This window comes from Eutrigla gurnardus, assembly GCF_963514095.1.
Source record: "Eutrigla gurnardus genome assembly, chromosome: 5".
NCBI lineage: Eukaryota > Metazoa > Chordata > Actinopteri > Perciformes > Triglidae > Eutrigla > Eutrigla gurnardus.
This window is the reverse complement of record NC_139919.1, coordinates 17,407,554-17,425,243: the sequence shown is the minus strand read 5'-3', so window position 1 is coordinate 17,425,243 and position 17,690 is coordinate 17,407,554. Positions and strand designations below refer to the sequence as shown.

Below are 17,690 nucleotides of genomic sequence, written 5' to 3'. Positions count from 1 at the left end.
CGCAAAATAATTGTAAAATGCATTGAAATGGAAATGAAACACTATTTATCTCACAACAAACAATATGCTGCAAACAGGGTCTTAACTTCTTGGGCAATTTTGTTCAAATATCTGTGGCTGTGTCAATTAGAGATGTTTCAATGTTACCGAGCAATGTGTTACAAACAACTTGGAGCTGTTGTGAACAAAGACAACCGCCTTTGCGATGATAATAATGTGTGTTCAATAGTTATATTAACAACTTGATGGAACCTATTTTTTGCACTATAATACTCCCTCAGAGCCACGCGCTGTATGGGTCCGCATTCTGCTGGTGTCTGCAAGCTGTTGCAGGGATGGATTGCGGCGGCTGAGTGGGCTCTAATTCATACAGTGAAAAATGATCACTTTGCTGGTAAAACTTTGTCATAAAAGCAGCATCAGCGGGGCCTCTAAATGTGTTTTTTTTAGGGTTTCAGGAAATACAGTCTAGGGCCATTTTAATAATTGTTTTTACGTTTGTTACAAGTTAGTTTTTCCGATCAAATAACTATATGTGACCGGCCACGATTTAGGAATATATGACAAAATGATTTCCTCCGATACTATATGAATCCAGTTGTATTACATTTAATGTGCGTCGTCAAGTAAGATAGCAGACAGTTGGTGCACCCATAAAAGGTGTCGTAAAACTCACAGGCTACAACCAATATGCTCCTAAACTTGATATTCCTCAGGTTGGCAATAACAATGTTTTTTCGGGGGGGTACCACTATACACATACTAAAAACCATACCGTATAAAGTAGCTCGGACAGTGAACACGTGAAACAAAAAGTTCTTCCCTATTTCTCTGTGATGTGGTACCTGGGAAAAATGCCTGGACAAAATAAAATGTTCAAATAACTTTTTGTTGTTGTTTTGGCTGGGTGTTTGTTTATTTCTATGTGCCTCATGCCAAGCTGCATTGTGCTCAAAGCCGGCAATGCCCGCTTTCCGGCTCTGTTCAAAGCTTAGTAGATTTGACTTGGGTACACAGTTGACATGGGTGTAGACACTTGCCCCAGACGGGGGCACTGACCCCGGTGATGCCAGCCGAGTAGGTGGCCAGAGGGGTCTGCTACTTTTCGCAAAATGCCTCAGAGACACACAATCCAGATGCTCTAGCATGTTCCGTCTCTTGACACGCTAGGCACGCGGCTTCCAACATTGTTTAATATGACGCAGTAAAAAAAAAGAAAAAAGAAAAAAGACTATCCCACTGTGATGAACCGTCTTCCTCTGTTTTTAAACACATTCGTTTGGGTTTATTCGACAGTGTTTAACTGTGTTATTTTCAGTGAAAGTAAAACGATTTGGTAAATGTTGAACATCTGGTCAGTTCAAGAGGATGTGGAAATCCACTTAGAGCAAATTAAAACAAATTGGGTGATCGGGTAATGATTTCATAAGCAATTTCCTACATTAGGGTTTCTAATACTTTCACAAGAAAAACACGTTTTGCTCAGCACTTGTCTCATCTATCAATCAGCGCACACATATCAATGCAGAGGGTATAATCTCACGTTTTATCAACTGGCAAATGGGATAAAAAAAAAAAAAACTGATATTTGTTCAATCAGTTTCCTAAAAGCATTTGTCTGTTTCCCCTCCCCCATCCTGGTGCCATACTGGCAAAAGCTAAATGAATTAAACCCTCATTAAATATGCAATTCATTGTTAATCATTTGCAAGCGAAGAGGATTAGGTCGCAATTTGCGAAATGACAGAAAATCTATCCCATCTCAAAAATAGCCTCTTGAAATTGCACTAAACACAATAGTATGATCCATCAAACAGTGTTTAAGCATTAAAATGAGTAAATCAGTAAATCCATTAAAGAGATATTCACCCGTACGTTATTCTTATAGTACAATGGCCATGTGCTTATTCCATCTGTTAATGCTAATGCTTTGTAAATATAAAACAAAATAATGTATTCAGGTCAACCAACTTAACTTATCTGTCTGTATGTCTGAGTTCCGGTTTCTGATTAAAATGACAAGAATGGGGATATCAAACTGGGGATTTATTTTCAGTGCATCAATTAGCCTTTCAACCTTTAAAATGCAAAATGAAAGCCGAAGATGTTCAGGCATGATTAATTAATAGGGAGAGGAATTAAAACAAAGCCTCTTTGTGCCTAACACCACCTTATTTTCATCAACTTTCACTGAAAACACGACCGACGCTCGGCATAAAATATGGATGTGAAAGGCCTCTCAAATAACTAACTCAAAAATATCTGAAGCACACATAGAATTTTAGAACAGAATGGGAGAGAAGAGCCAAGATTCTCAAGCCAAGGCTGTCAACTGGAGAGGAGTGGAGGCAGAGAAAAGAAAGACGCGCAACAAGAAAAACACTGAATACGCTGCTATGTGTGTTCCGACTAAACAACTTAAAGTGAAAACCGAGAGAGAACACAAGAACGGAGCGCCGAGCCGCTGTAACCTCCAACCTGCTTTTGGCTCAAGTTCACATTTCTATTCACATGATCCATTCAAAGCGCATTCAATTTGATTGTCCTTTCTCTGATTGCATTTCCCTGCATTTCACACGGAGACAAGTTAGTACACAGAAAGGAAACTATTCAAGCTTTAACGAAAAACGTGTAGTCACTGCAGGTAAGGACCTTGACAGGGTAAAAAAGCATTCTGGATTTGGCACAGCTTTGAATTTAAAAGTGTGCATTTCATAACCGCCAAGGTCATTGTGATCGCGACTCGTCCGACGGGCGAGGTGTTGGTGTGGAGGACAATCCCCCCGCTATCTCCAAGGCTGCAGGCAACGTTGCCCATGTCATCCTCATGTTTTATTCATGTAAGTCATATTATGGCATTCAGAAGCTGAGATCAAAATCTGCTCTGGCAGAAATATTTAATATCATACCTACTCCTATATCCTCCTCCATGTGGTTAGCCACCATGAGAGAGAGACAGACTCCGTGGGCTCAGCCATGTTGGATTATTAAAAATGAAGCTTTCAAAGAGGTCGCTGTTGAGGGTAAAAAAAAAAGGGAAGAACCAAAAAAAAAGAAGCTGTAGCATGCATCAATTATCTTGGAGAGTTTGTGGCATACGGAAGTCTGTCTTGTCACATTTCCCAATGTGGCTGAGCTACAGAGAGGTCCTTGGCTGCAGCTGACATTTAGAAGCTGGTGAATTGTGGAAATCCCAGTCTGTTTGTCAAAAAAATGGACAAAAGACCACGCTGACTACTTGCAAAGCCCCTTCGGGCTTGGAATTCCTTCTCAATGTCACTGGCAAAACTAGACACAGGCACCCGACTCTGTCACTCTAATTTTTCATGTCCAAACGACTGCAAGTTACACTGATCAATACACGGTTTACTGGCATCGTGGAGGACAATAGTGTAACTCTGATGATTCGTAAATATAGCACGCTGCCCGCAAATAGTCTCCGACTGGAGGAATGATAATTCATCTGTCGCGTTGCACAGAAGCCGTGATGAACAATGAAAAACAGCGAGATCGTGTTGTAACTGCCTTCACATGTGACCTACAAATTATGCGCCGCTGCCAGTTTGACGAGAGCTCAAAGTATTTGTAATTATAAACGACTACATTCCAACGACTGGATTATAATGCTATTACTTTAGATGTGTTGAATCTTTAGAAATGCATGGGCATATTACTCCAGGAGAGTGTTTGATGTGTGAGCAAATGTACCATGAAGTAAGAGAGAGAGAAAAAAACAAGCTAAAAGCAGCATAATCTGCCTGTTGTTTGGAAGCGTTGTATTGGGAGTAAGTATAAAATTCCTTCACAGCGGAAAAATATGACTCCCCCCTACTCCCACACGATATCCTCCTCCTTCAGAGTTCAAATCTGTGTGAAGCACAATTCCATGAAACCCCCTTTTTCTATCCTCCTGTTCTCCTCGTCCTAACTCCCCACCCGCCTCCCGTCTGTGTCTCTGTGGTGGCGCGGGGAGAAGTGGCATACCTTTGTTCATGTCAATCAGCTGCTTCTTCTTCTGCTGGCGCTCCTGCTTCTCCCGCTCTGCTTTCTCCTTCGCCAGCTTGGCTCTCTTGATCTTCTCCTCCATCTCCCTCTTCTTGTGGTTCTCCTTCACTGCTTCCTGATGAGGCACGCGCACACACACACACACACACACACACACACACACATGCAGATATAATCAGAATCCGGCTCCTGCCACCACCACACTTTGAGTGTCTTCTCTACTGGATGGTTTGATAGTTAGAGATAAGCTGCTGGAATAAACAATATATCATGCCTTGTGTATGGTGCTTTTTAATGCAAGCGTATTTGTCTGCAAGGCATGCTGCGCTGCTTTACATATTTTCAATAACACACAGATCAGATTTGTTGTCAATAATACATCAATAAAGCTCTCAAAAAAGGCGACATGATCGTCGCACATATGCTCAAATATTTCCTTCGAGAATATGGTTGGGGGGAGGGGGGGGGGGGGGCTACATGAGGAAAGAGGAGTGTCAGTCTGGGAGGACGGAGACAAAGACCCCCCCCCCCCCCCCTTCCCCCTTCCTCCTTCGTGACCGGCCGAAATGTCAGGAAGGAGTCACAGAAAAAGAGATAATCAACAGCACTGATTCAGCCTTTACAAATGTGTCAGTTTGTTCTTGTGCCAACAGAGAGTAAGATGCAACGTGTGACCTTTTGGAGACAACAGAATGTTCTCTCATCCCAGGGCCCCGCGGCTGGGCCCTTGCCATGACCCGTCATAGGTGTTTGTGTATGTGTGTGAGGGGTCAGACTGTATGTATGCATTTAAGCCTGCATGTTGTCAACGGGCATCTTTGTGATTCTGCTCATCTGTGGTGTTTCCCTTTACGTATGCATATGTGTACACGTCAGTAAGGGAAGGCATGGCCCCGTCTGTGCACTGATATAATACGTGAAGACAGTAGGTCCCCACATCCCCCCCTCCATCTAATGCCCCTGTGGTCCTGATGTGTGTGTCGTGTTGGCAGCTAAGACAGAGGGATTACAGGGATTGTGGGGAAGGAACAAGGAAAGAGCAGCTCATGATGCCAGTCAATAGTAGGGCTTTGCTTCATGTCCAAGGACACGAGCCCTCATTGTCACTGTCTCCTTGTTGGATGACAAGGGCAATGAGAGAGAGAGAGAGAGAGAGAGAGAGAGAGAGAGAGAGAGAGAGAGAGAGAGAGAGAGAGAGAGAGAGAGAGAGAGATAGGGGGGGGGGGGGGGGTTGTATAATGGGTATTACAGAAATGTAAGATGTTTTGCTTTGTCAGCTGTTGGTGAACACTCAAAAAATCAACCTACATTTTATCACCATATCAAGGTTGTGTGAATGACACAGCTTCACTCTATAAGGGCCATCGGCTGTCTGCACTCTGCCGCCGCTTCAAAACACAGCGGATGACAACCGTGTTGTGTATAACAGTAATGAAACAGTTAACTTGTGATTTTGTTTAAGTGATGGGCAGCGCTGGCAGCGCTGGCAGCACAAATCAAATTGATTCTCATCCGCATCCACTGACAGGTCTCAGTTCATTTTTGGAAGTAATAGAACTGCATTGCTCAGCATCCACCACATAAGTTGGAAGATGAATTATGCAGATTGCAAATAAAATCCTGCCGGCGAAACTTATTTTAAACAAACAACACATTCTGACTGTAAACATGATTATGCAATGCAATTATGTTGCTCTAATCACACAGCACCACTAATTGCCATAGCAACAAATATGTTTTCACTGATCTCTATATTTTTCCCTTTACCATTCTCTTTGACGGCCTCAAATTTTGCCGTTGGCAAGAACTGATTGTATCAGGTCTTCTTTCTTGCCAACCCTGTGTATTGTAGGAGGACATACAAGAGATAAACAATCCTCACGAGATGGGTTTTCAAAAATAATCTTCATGAGGAGAACCAGATCTAAACCGCATACGAAAGCAAAGACAAAAGAACTGGTTCCCCTCAAATATTCTGTATGGATGTTGGATTTTTTATTTTATTTTTTTAAATCCCTGCATTTCACTTTGTCTCTTGAGTACTCATCTACTCCACATCAAAGTACAGTATTTACAATTTCAGGCGACCATGGAAACAAGGTGTTTACTAAGTCCCACACACTAAGTCGCATCGTTGAAGATCATCACTATAAATATAATGCCAACCAACGATAGCTTATTTATTTACTCACTTGAAAACATTATTATTTATTATTATTGTTATTTAGTTGGAAATGCCATTTCTGTGGTCTTGAAACATGAAAAAATGAAACAAAATCATAATTTGAGCATGAGAGGCAGATGTGACTCAGGAGGTCGTCCACTAATGGGAAGGTTGTGTGAGTGTGAATGTCCAACAGTTTAGATCCTGTACGAAAGGTTAGCACCTTGTAAGGCAGCCTCACATCAGTGTATGGATGTGTGAGGATAGGTAAATGTTGACATGTTACCTTGGAGGTTCATTCATTAAACATAAATATCACTTCCAAGCTCGCCTAGAGATATTGACCACATTGCATAGCCTTCTTCAGCGAATGGGAGTACGTAACTGGTAGTATTAATGTTCATTTTTATTTGCTTCAGGTATAGGAGATATTGGAAACAGGAAAAATATTGATAACCACTTTATTTTTTTGACCAACCACTGTAAGGCAGGTTAGGAGGAGAGGATTGTATTTACAGACTAAATAATCAGTAAAAATAAATAAATAAAGGTTAACTCTTGACAGACAAACACTAAAAAAGAGAAAAACACGATATGAGAAATTGAAGAAACGATGCGATAAAAGGGCCCTAGTTTCGTGGCGCAGGGCGGCGCAGGGCGGCGCAGGGCGGCGAAGCCGGCGTAATGCAAGTTTTGACCCGCGCAGCCTTGCACACGGTCAGTTTGTCAGTTTGGTGGATCGCCTGCGCCAAGATGGGTGTGGCGGCGCAGCAGGGGGAGGCGTCACAGATTCAGCTTGGCGTAGCGGAAGTTTCGTGGCAAAAAGCCTCGCCGAGACTTCGCCGAAAGCCCGCCAGCTCCAACCTGGTCTACTCTCGGCGCAAGGCGCAAATAAAGTCCATTCATTCAAGGCGAATCACAGCTGGCGGAGTGGAAGTTTGGCTGACTGCGCGCAGTGCGCACACGTCACCGAGACCTGACAGGCAGGTTTCCACAGTTCCAGGCACATTTAAATGCAATAAATAATCACAACAAACACTATAAATGCAACTAATTGAATCAACACGTGAATTTATATCTATATAGATTGTCCCGTCACATCTGACGTCAGATCAAAGGCGGATGGCACGCGTAACGGAAACTCAGCCTCTCGGACCAAAACATCTCCCTCTCTCTCTCCTGTTTTTTATAATATCGGCATTGTTATTATTATGATACGCGCGCACAGCGCGTGATGAGCGTGGTGGGAGCGGCGGCGCTGCTTCTGTCATCGGGTTGTCAAGTGACGGATCTTACACTGAACCTCCCCTAACGCATTAAAGGTGAGGAGAGGAGCTCATTTGATTGGTGAAGATCTGAATCGGCTGTATTAATCCCAGTCCACGCCTCGTCTCCTCCTCGTCTCCTCCTCGTCTCCCACTCACGCCTTCTTCTCCTCCCTCTTTCCCACTTGCGCCGGTGGGCGAGACGGGAGGTGTGCCTGCGCGAGCCTGCGCGGTGCACGAAACTTGCAAAGTCAAGGCGGACACACCCCGTCGGCGTGGCGCAGGTGCGCTGAAAGCTGACTGCGCCTGGTCTACGAAACTAGGGCCCTAAGTCAGAAGTGTAGTGTGACACTTCAGACTGACCCAAAAGGTCAAAAGATATCCTCCCCTGACGATTATCTCCCTTGAGAGACAGCATCCTGTGGCCTTGATTCTTCCTAAACATCCTACAACAGGGAAACCCTGCTATCCAGAAGACACATTTACACATGGCTCCGTGCCCTGAACCCCCCACTTCCCTGGTGTAGGGGAAGACAATGCAGTGCAAGCTGTAAACATATAGCTCAGGGGGTTATGCAAATGTGGAGGTAGAATCTTCTTGAAAGGCCAAAACACAATGTGCGGCTTCGCATAAGGAAACCTTAATGCCAGGATGGGTCGTCAACAACACTATTGAGGCGACACATTGGAAACCTGTCCGTCCTCGACACACCAGAGGCCATGGCTGTGACATACACTCATTTCTTCTCATGGCCTCCGTTGTGCCTAAAACGGGGATTATAAGTACTCCTCTCTCTCAAACCGGCTGAGACTGAATGCTGTGCAACCCGCAGGTCCAATCTACCAACAAGGGCCAGGCAGCATTTCCCTTTTCCAGATCTGTTCTTTCAATAATTCATGAAATGTATTTGCTGTTCATCCTTGACCCTGCACAACACAATACATCTCCCACAGCAGGCCCCCCCCCTCCCCCCCGTGCATACAAGTTTGCCAGCCCAATGAGGGAGCGATGAGTATTTCCAACAGCTCAGTTGCACCAGTGATTTCACACAGAGAGTGTCACTGCAATCTCTCATTTGAATTTTACCAACACTACAGCGCCGAGGCTTTAAGCAGCAAATGTGTTTATTAGCCATCTGTTACACTGTGTGCCGGGATATGGGTGGAAATGGCTCGAAGAAGTTATAGGTTACGGAGTGTGAGACTTTCTGCTCCACAGTTGTAGACGTATTCCCACATTGATAGGTGACCTCCAAATTTGGCGAGTGCTCTTTTGTGTCTGTGTGTGACTGTGTCGTGTAAGGGAACATATTGAGAGAACATGACAGGGATTCAGCGAGGAGGTGGGGAGAGTAGCACTGCCAGAGCCTCATCCTCAGCATTATTAGCATGATTACGATAACTTGTCATATTGTGAAGGAATTAGTACGCTTTAGAAATATCAAATGGGCTCCAAACTGGATGGAGACACACACACACACACACACACACACACACACACACACACACACACACACACAAATCATCATTCTAATCACATAGATGCTCTATCTTGCTACTTTGTGAACCCGGTCTAGGTCTTTTGGTCTTATTAGAAAGTCACTCAATTAAGAAGGAAGACTGTTAGCTCATCCCAGCCCATCTGCTGCGCTTTGATAACTCATTAATGGAAAAATCCTCATCCCCCATGCTCCTAGTCAGGATTACACATACAGACCCGCGATTGCATTTCACTCACACTCTATTTCGGAATATGGCAGCGGCATTAAATTAACAAATTGTTGGACTCTTCGAATACTGTCTACTGTGCTGAAATCAAATAATATTTCATTGGCCGCAAAAAAAAAAAAAAAAAATGAGAATGGGACCGGAGCGAGAGAGAGGAAGAGAATGAAACAGAAGGGAAATAGAGTTAATGGATTCTCTTATCCGTTACATTTAGTTCTATGAGGACTGTCTGTCAATGCGTTTACTCAAATGCTCGTGTCGGTCGGGCGCATTCAGCCCTAGCTTTTTAGTAAAAGCAATTTAGGGTAACTGTGTTGCAATGGAATTCTTTAATACTGCATTTCTTTGTGCTTTGAATGCATTACACAGGGCAATGCAACAAAGACAGACGTTAGCGACGATGTTCTCTCGGAGTCAAACAACTCAATATTGAAATAAAAGTCGGAGACGCCCCAGGACTATAAAAGAGTTAAATTCAGGGCTATTCTCTAAATGACTAGCTGTCGAGAAGTCGTAATATTCATTAGATTTGCCATTTGGAACAATTCAGAAATGGTTGATGTAGGTGAACTTTGTCAAAGATAAATAACGAGCAGACATCTCCTCAAAATCCCTTCACTGACAAAAAAAAAATGTTTTAAAAAATCTGAGGAGGATACTGCAAATGAGCTAGCTCGGTAATTTTCACAGGGTAAGAAAATAAAAAAACAACATTCAAGGAGAAACAACCATTGATTCCTCGTGCTCTGCAAGCAGATGGGATTAGCCTTTCCGTCAGCATAGCTTAGAAGCCAAAAACTATAAATAATATCTGAAGAATATGGTGATTAAAGGATTGTTTTTATATGAATACATTAACTTCTAACCAGCCCCACCTCCAATTTCAACCACACCGCAACACTTTATCCCACCCAGTTCCCTCCTCTTATCCATAGCAGGGAAGTTTAAACCAGTAATAAAATATTCATATGCAGCTATTTGCTTAAGAGAATAATTTATTTTCTTGGGTGGATGCCCCTTTTACAGATATGCAACTCTGGAATCCTTGAGGGAGCGTTGTGTTGTGTGTTGCTGCACTTTGATCAGCGAGAATGAAATGTTGGTTTCAGATGGGGATCAGAATAGAGAGAGGAGACGGATTCAGACAAGGGGACCTTGTCGTTCACGTTAATGGATTGTGAAGACTGAGAGCATGCCCTCTGGACACCATGTCATCATCCTGACACCAGGAATATTTGGGGTGGTGCCAGGAGGGATGGGCAGACTGTAGAAGGTGGAAAAGCAAAAACAAAAACTAACAAAAACTATATATACTGTGTATATATATATATATATATATATATATATATATATAGCAGACTTGTTTACTCAGGAAAAAAATAACCCTTTGTATGGTTTGTTTTTTAGATGTGGGTGTTTACCTTGTCATCAATATTATCTCTTAAACAACTAATCTCTGCCTTTTTCACTTCCCTCAGGAAAACACATATTTCCTATAACACTGAGGAAAGCAGACTTTTCTCATTTGTGTGTTCTCTTTCTACATTTATTGTAAGGATTTAGACAACTAGATTGAAATGCTTATAACAAACAGAAGATTGTTTTAAAGTGTTTAAGGTGGAGCTTTGATAGAATGCATTCCGAGAAATAATGTATTTTTTCCTGGATTGAACAACAATCATTTAAACTTCAGTAATATATTGCACAAAATAATTTCAAACTCTCAGGTGAAAAGTAAAATGCATTTTCATCTACTTCTGGATTCGAGCAATATTCTGTCCCTCTGTAGAGTCACTACCCCCTAATACAATCTGCAATGCCCTGTAGTGACACAGAGACACAAGCTGTTTAACAGGTTAAGAGGCTTGCCCGGGACTTCATCAAGCTCTTTTATCTGTAAGACACTGACATCATACATTCTCCTATTCTGAGCTACTTTCAAATAATATATTTTAATCTGTTTTATAACTTTGTCTTTCTCTTACAGCTCCCGAGTCGGTACTAGAAGTTTCTTAATCAATGCTGGTCGGGAGAAAAAGTTCACAAGTCTCTACTAGAGAAGAGTTATGTTCTATTGGTTTAATATCTGAATCTTTGGACGCTTGGGTACATTTCATTCGACAATTTTGATTCATATGTACATGTATAGTACAGTGATTGTAGGTGGAAAATAGATAAAAGATAGGTAACTTTATCAGAATTACTTCACAAACTGTGTTTTTTAAAGGGTCTCATTTGTGATTTTTCTTTCATATGAAATGTGTTCAGATGTAAAACACATGCCAGATACAGCATGTTGATTGGAGCAACGTTATCTTAAGTAAAGCAAAGAAGCCACTGAAACATACATTTTTAGCATTTTTTAATTTAAGCTCCATTAAGTCTTAAATGGTGTACATAGTTTATAATGTACTATAATGTAGTTAGAAGGGCATTTAATGGTTTATTAATCAACATTATCTGTCCACTATTATAACTTATTCCTATGAAGACATATTTTATATAAATACAACTGCATTCTACTAGTAGCCTTCAAGCAGGGTCCTATATTCACAACCTTCCAGGCTACGATGGCGTTGCATACAATGAAAATGAAAAACTTCAGTGACAGAAAAAATATGTCTGCAATACCTGAAAAAAAAAAAAAAAACATATTTGGCAGATGCCGTGGCATTATGACCTACTAAAAGATGACATATGGAAGGAAATAACACAGCAGGTGAGCGCGGTTACATTCTTGCAGAGAACAGTGCAAGAACTTAAAAGGAAAAAAAAAACGACTGAACAGCATGTCAGAACCAACCAAGGGAATACAAAGACCAAAAATAGGTGGCCAGAAAATATGGTGCACTCTCCCAAAACCAAAAAACTTTCTGGCAGTTTGAGATGAGGAACGTGAAAATCATCCCCAGGAACTAGCACGAGCAGCTGAAAAGGCAACAAAAGCAGAATTCTTGGTGGACTATCAGATGAAATGTTTCTACTTGTTTAACTCACTTCTAGATTATGGTTGTATAATGTCTTCTGTGGCTCTGGAGTGGAATCTGTCATAACACCAGCCTGTCAGGGCTGGCCGGAGTGAAACAGTGGAAACACCACTTATATACTTCCCTGACATGTCTGTGTGTTTTTACCTCATCTGAATGTTTAGAGGAGCCCCTCCCTGCCAAAAAACATGTTCCTGCACATATTCACATCCATAAAAACACAATGCTGTAATGTTCCCACATATTTTCTCCATCAGTTTAACACACAAGCTCTATTCACAATATAGCAACACCCAATATTTACAAGCAAGTGAACGGAGGAACATTTCATGTACATGAAAACATAAACTGTGTACTCACCATGAAGAGGAAGCGGAAGTTGGCCAGTTCTCCGAAGAAATCCTCCACGCCGACTGAGTGGGGGTCAAAGGCAAAGTAGCTGCCTATGCTCTCGTAGAGCTTTTGCATGTTCTTGTGCATGGTGGACAGTTTTTCATACTGCTCCCGTGCATGCTTGGAGAAGCCGTGAGAAAGATAGAGTTAAGGGCAAAAACGGAGAAAAAACATAGCTCAAACACAGATGCAAATGCTATAATACTCTTGTAATCAGCAACACAATGACACCTCACTGATATGTTCATTTGGGATAAAAAAAAAAAGAAGCCATGCTGAGAAATAATCATTTCAGGGGGCTTTATAGTATTCAAAGAGCCCACCTATGTCAAGGTCAACAAAACAAAACGCTGGATAAAGGAGGGTCAGAGACAATCTAATGTGCCATTACAATAACCACTCTAACTCACTTTGGAGTCAATGGCATGGTGAGCTAATAGCTGCAGCCCTGGAGTAATGGAAAGGTGTTTTGTAGTCAGCAGCATGACACAGATGGCTGCTGGAGAAGTTGATTGCAGTCATTGTTCTATTGTTTCTCCCAACAACAGTGGGGTCAGGCTGTTGTGGACCTCCCGGCTCACGTCTCACTGTGTAATTTACTGAACAGGCGAGCGCCTTTCTCCCGGTGAATGGCTATTGACAGCCGGCATCAGTTAAGCATTATCACAGCGGCGAATGACCTCATGGAGACGACACTTGGACACTCCAAGACGCACAGACACGTGTTTGCAACAGCAGCTATAATACAGACATGTACACTTACAGACACACACACGACATACACACAAGTATGAGACGTCGAACTTGCAGTTCACCATTTTTTTCTACAACCCAAACTGCAGCAATATGGTTTTTGAGTCAATACATATGTGTTCTGGACACGTATGCACCTTTTCCCTTTACATTAAATGATCGTTCTGTTCTGCTTCTGTTCTGGGAATCATAGATATACGATAATATCACAATATTTTGCACACAATAACGATATCACCATACTGCGATTTTGCGATACATGATATATTGCAAACAAATCATCTAAGATATACATCACAATATCTGTGTATATGAAGAAACAAATACCAGTGAAAAGACAAAGGTAGGAATTAATCTTATACTGTGTTCATTCAATGCATTATCAGTTTCACAAAATTTGTGAAACAAAGTACAGAGTCATAGCTTATTCCTTAGAAGAAGAAAAAATAAGTAATATTGATATTTGGCGCCAGTGTATCAATAACATATCACAGCAGGGAGTATCACAATATATTGATATATTGTCCCACCACTACTGTGTAAATGAGGTTCATGATCAGGGTTGGTGGCTCCATCTCTCCAATTCTAAATGGCTTATTTTGGTGTATACAAATTTGAACTCATATTAAATACATTGACACGATTATTGTCAAACAATACAGAGAAGAAGGATTCAGATGATGCTTCTACGTGTTACTGTCACGGTCCTAGGGCCTTTTTTTGGTATGGTTTCCTGTTTTATTTTTCACTCCTGTCTCATGTGTTTGTTTTACGTCCCCTTTTCTGTGTATCACCTGTGTTTAAGTAGTCTCGTCAGCTTTGCTGCGCTCCCATTGTTTCAACCAACTATCAGCTTTCTGCCCTCATGTCGTCCCACCTGTGTCTTCTCGTCTGATTTGTTTTCTTGTGTATTTATAGTCCCGTCTTTGCTCTGTTGGTTGTCGGCTTGTCTTTTAGTGCTGTGTTTTCTAACCATGCTGCCTGTTACCTGCCTGCTGAAACCCGACTGCTTCATTTGGACTCTATAGGCCGTTTCAATGAAATCACTGAATCGACCATGCTGCCTGCGTTCGGGTCCTTCCCCTGATCCCTGCATCTGCAACCTTGGCAGCCTTTTTTAAATGCTTAAGCAGCAGCCCTCGTGTTCACAGCGTCACAGCTACACATATACACAATCAAGAAATGTATAAAACAAATTTAGTGCTCATACACAGTCGCCTTGGCAACACACGCACAGGCTGGCGGTACAGCATGTGGCCTGTGATTGTCAGGGCTAAACAGCTACTGAGATTTTGTTCTTTGTTTCGCAATCTGCCATCATTATGTGGAAGCCGCTGTTTTTTTGTACAATGCCATTTATTCATTCTTTGTTAATTTGTCATCTTGGTACAAGTCCACGTAGAGGTCCAGGGATTGTTCTATGTCCCTCGGCAAATTATTAACTCACAGTTTTTTCTTTTGTGAGGATATAAAAAACACACATTCACATATATGTATTGTATGTATTTAAACTCTGCACAAAGGCTCACTTGTAAGGGCACATGTGTGAAAAGGCCTTTGTGTAGCTGACAGGGAATAAATGCTCTGACAGGGTAGGCTGGCTGGATTACATCCCTGCAAGTTAGTGTTTACCAAAACAGCAGTATCAATGGCACAATCCAGGTTAGCAGCAAACTCACTCATGGGCCCCGTTTGGTGGATTCATCCTTCTGTCTTTCCTCTTCCCTGTCTCTATCTCCTTCTCTGCCCGGACATGATTTATCCCCTTTGCTTCTGTCAGGCCTCCCTTATCTCTTCTTTTGTCCACCTCCCCCTCACTGCACTTGTGTGTGAAAACTCAGGGGCACGATAGATGTGAAAGTAAAACTTTGCCAAATACAGATATATTTTTAAAATCCAAACCTCCTGACAGAGTTGTACTGTATTGCAGTTGTATTTGTTTGGTAAAGCCCTAAAATGGTTCGATAAGAGAGGGGGAAAAAAAACACATTCTCATACTGACCTAATTGGTCAGAATGGAAAATTGCCTCTAAAGGGTAGAATGAAAAAATTTAAATAAAATGATTACAGTCCGTTGGAAACAAGAATCAGCAACAGTGTTTTGCCCCAAAGCAAGCTGCACATTAATGTATCAATTTAGCAGCAAAAGACGTGCTGATATTCTGTCATGGAAGTGCTTATTAACGCCATTTCAATACAGTATTGATTCCTCTCTACAGCAGAGTCCACAATGCCTTTAGCTCAGGAAATGTTAAGGCCACAACTGTTGCCTCTGTAGAATGGTAGTTAAAAACAGTGAGGCGGTGGTTACTTTTGCTGCTTGTTGTGGCTCGTGGCTCTTTGTGTTTCTCCCCCGTCTATCACTTTCTCCCACACACACACACACACACACACACACACACACTCAAATCCACGCGTATGCACATGCACAGTGGTAAATGTGTCCCGCTGGGGGACTGGACTGAGGCTGACTGGGCTTTTGCTCCTTGTATTTCCAATTCAAAGACATGTCATATTGATGGAGCCTGACACACACTATCCTGCAGCAACACAACCGGTATGCTGGAGCCATCATCAAAGATACATACGGACCCACAATCAACAGGCAACACACACACACACACACACACACACACACACACACACACACACACACACACACACACACACACACACACACACACACACACACACACACACACACACACAGTGCACGTGCACATCATCACACACCCATTCTTTGAATGTCTCTCTGTCAGGTTGTCTGTCTTTATCTTAGTTTCTCACATTCATCGTAGCCTTTATTGTCTCTCCTTCTGCAAAGATAAATCTTTTTCCAGTCAAATATTTCCCCTTTTTCTCCACAACTGTCTCTTTCAAACACATCCTCTTTATAATTCTTTCTACCTTTCCCCTTGATATTCCCTCCATCAAATACTACTAAAAAAAAAAAAAAACTTCTTTCTTTCTCTCCTGCCCAAAGTGAACTTTCAGAAGTGTGCTGTCTGAGCTGTGTCTGGTATTCACGTCACTTGGGCTTGAAGCCGAGCAGGGAGCAGAGGCGATGAGTCTCAAGGTAAAGCATCACACAGCCTTTGGTAGCCCCGACCCTGTTTGTCAGTCTCCACTCCCCCTCTTCCTAGCTGTCCTCAGAGAAGCGCTACCACCTGCACTTCCAATGCACCGCGCCTCGACAATGCAAAGCAAGGCAATTGCTCAAGGGCTGGTGGGCTCAGTGTTGCAAATATGGATGCTACTAAATATATCTAGGGATTTTTATGCAAATGATCAAATTTGAACACAAATATACTTTGCAAATGACATTTTATAGCTCAGTGCCTTTCCTTCTTGGATTTCTACCAAAAAAAAGCAGAGGAATGTCTGTTTTAAGACAATGTCAATAACTGCAGCTGACACAACTGGAGGAAAAAACAATTAGAGTTAAAAAAAGGGCTTGTAGGATATCAGCAAGTCACAAAACATAACACACTGAGGCTCGGCTTACACAGCTCCAGTTCCTGACAGCGTCTTATCTGACAGGCTTGATTTACAAAGACAGTGTCAGATGTAAAATGTGATGTCGATGGCAGTGCTCCGCTAGTTCATGTTTTTATAATTCTCTCTCTCTCTCTCTCTCTCTCTCTCTCTCAAATCTCCTGTTGTTGCAGAAATCCAGCCTGTCCTTGTAAAAAAAAAAAAACTAGAATTAGTTCCTTGTCCTGCCACAGTGTCCTCATTACTGTGTTTAATCAGTCACTTTTTATCTGCGCGTTTGATGTGCCAGAAAGGGTACATTTAACATCAGTAAGCTCCGATTAAGGGCACTCATTTTTAACACCATAAAGTGACGTCAAAATCATATCCAAGGCAGACTTACCCTCAATGCAAAATAAAAAAAAGAAGCTTTTTGGAACCGGATACCATTCAATTTGGTGATAAAAATGAGAGAAATACAAGTGCGGAGAAAAAAAAATCAATTTATGAGCCAAAACAAAGTTAAAACAGTTTTCACAATGGCCACCTATGAGGATGGCAATACATTACCTGGTTTGTTTACCTGTGTGCATGAGAGAGTTATTAAAGTGCTGCATAAAACCCAACAGTGGGGGCCCAAAAAGCCTCCTTAATAAATCTCCTGTAACCTAGTTGCATTAATGTTTATTTAATGCTTTCCCTATGTGCGTGCTGGCCCCTCCATCCAAGGCCCCACACTAAGCCTGCTTTTCTCCAAACCCCACCATCCCTGCTCCCTTTATCCCCACACCTACTGCCAACAGCCCCTCTGGGCCAAATTACACCAAAGCTTCCCACTGACTGGACACAACCCATCATGTTGAGAGTGGGGGGAACAGAGAGAGAGAGAGAGAGAGAGAGAGAGAGAGAGAGAGAGAGAGA

At 42.2% G+C, this 17,690-nt stretch overlaps 1 protein-coding gene across 2 annotated transcripts in view; it reads right to left on the bottom strand.

The window, feature by feature from the left end:
• diaph2 (diaphanous-related formin 2) overlaps window positions 1-17,690 on the bottom strand; it is a 352,630-nt gene that overhangs the window by 49,689 nt on the left and 285,251 nt on the right. For both annotated transcript variants that reach the window (XM_084010082.1, XM_084010083.1), the window contains 2 exons: window positions 12,510-12,674; window positions 3,985-4,120 (listed from right to left, as the gene is read on the bottom strand). In XM_084010082.1, the coding sequence (XP_083866208.1) occupies window positions 3,985-4,120; window positions 12,510-12,674 (301 nt within the window). The remainder of the gene's footprint in view (window positions 1-3,984; window positions 4,121-12,509; window positions 12,675-17,690) is intronic.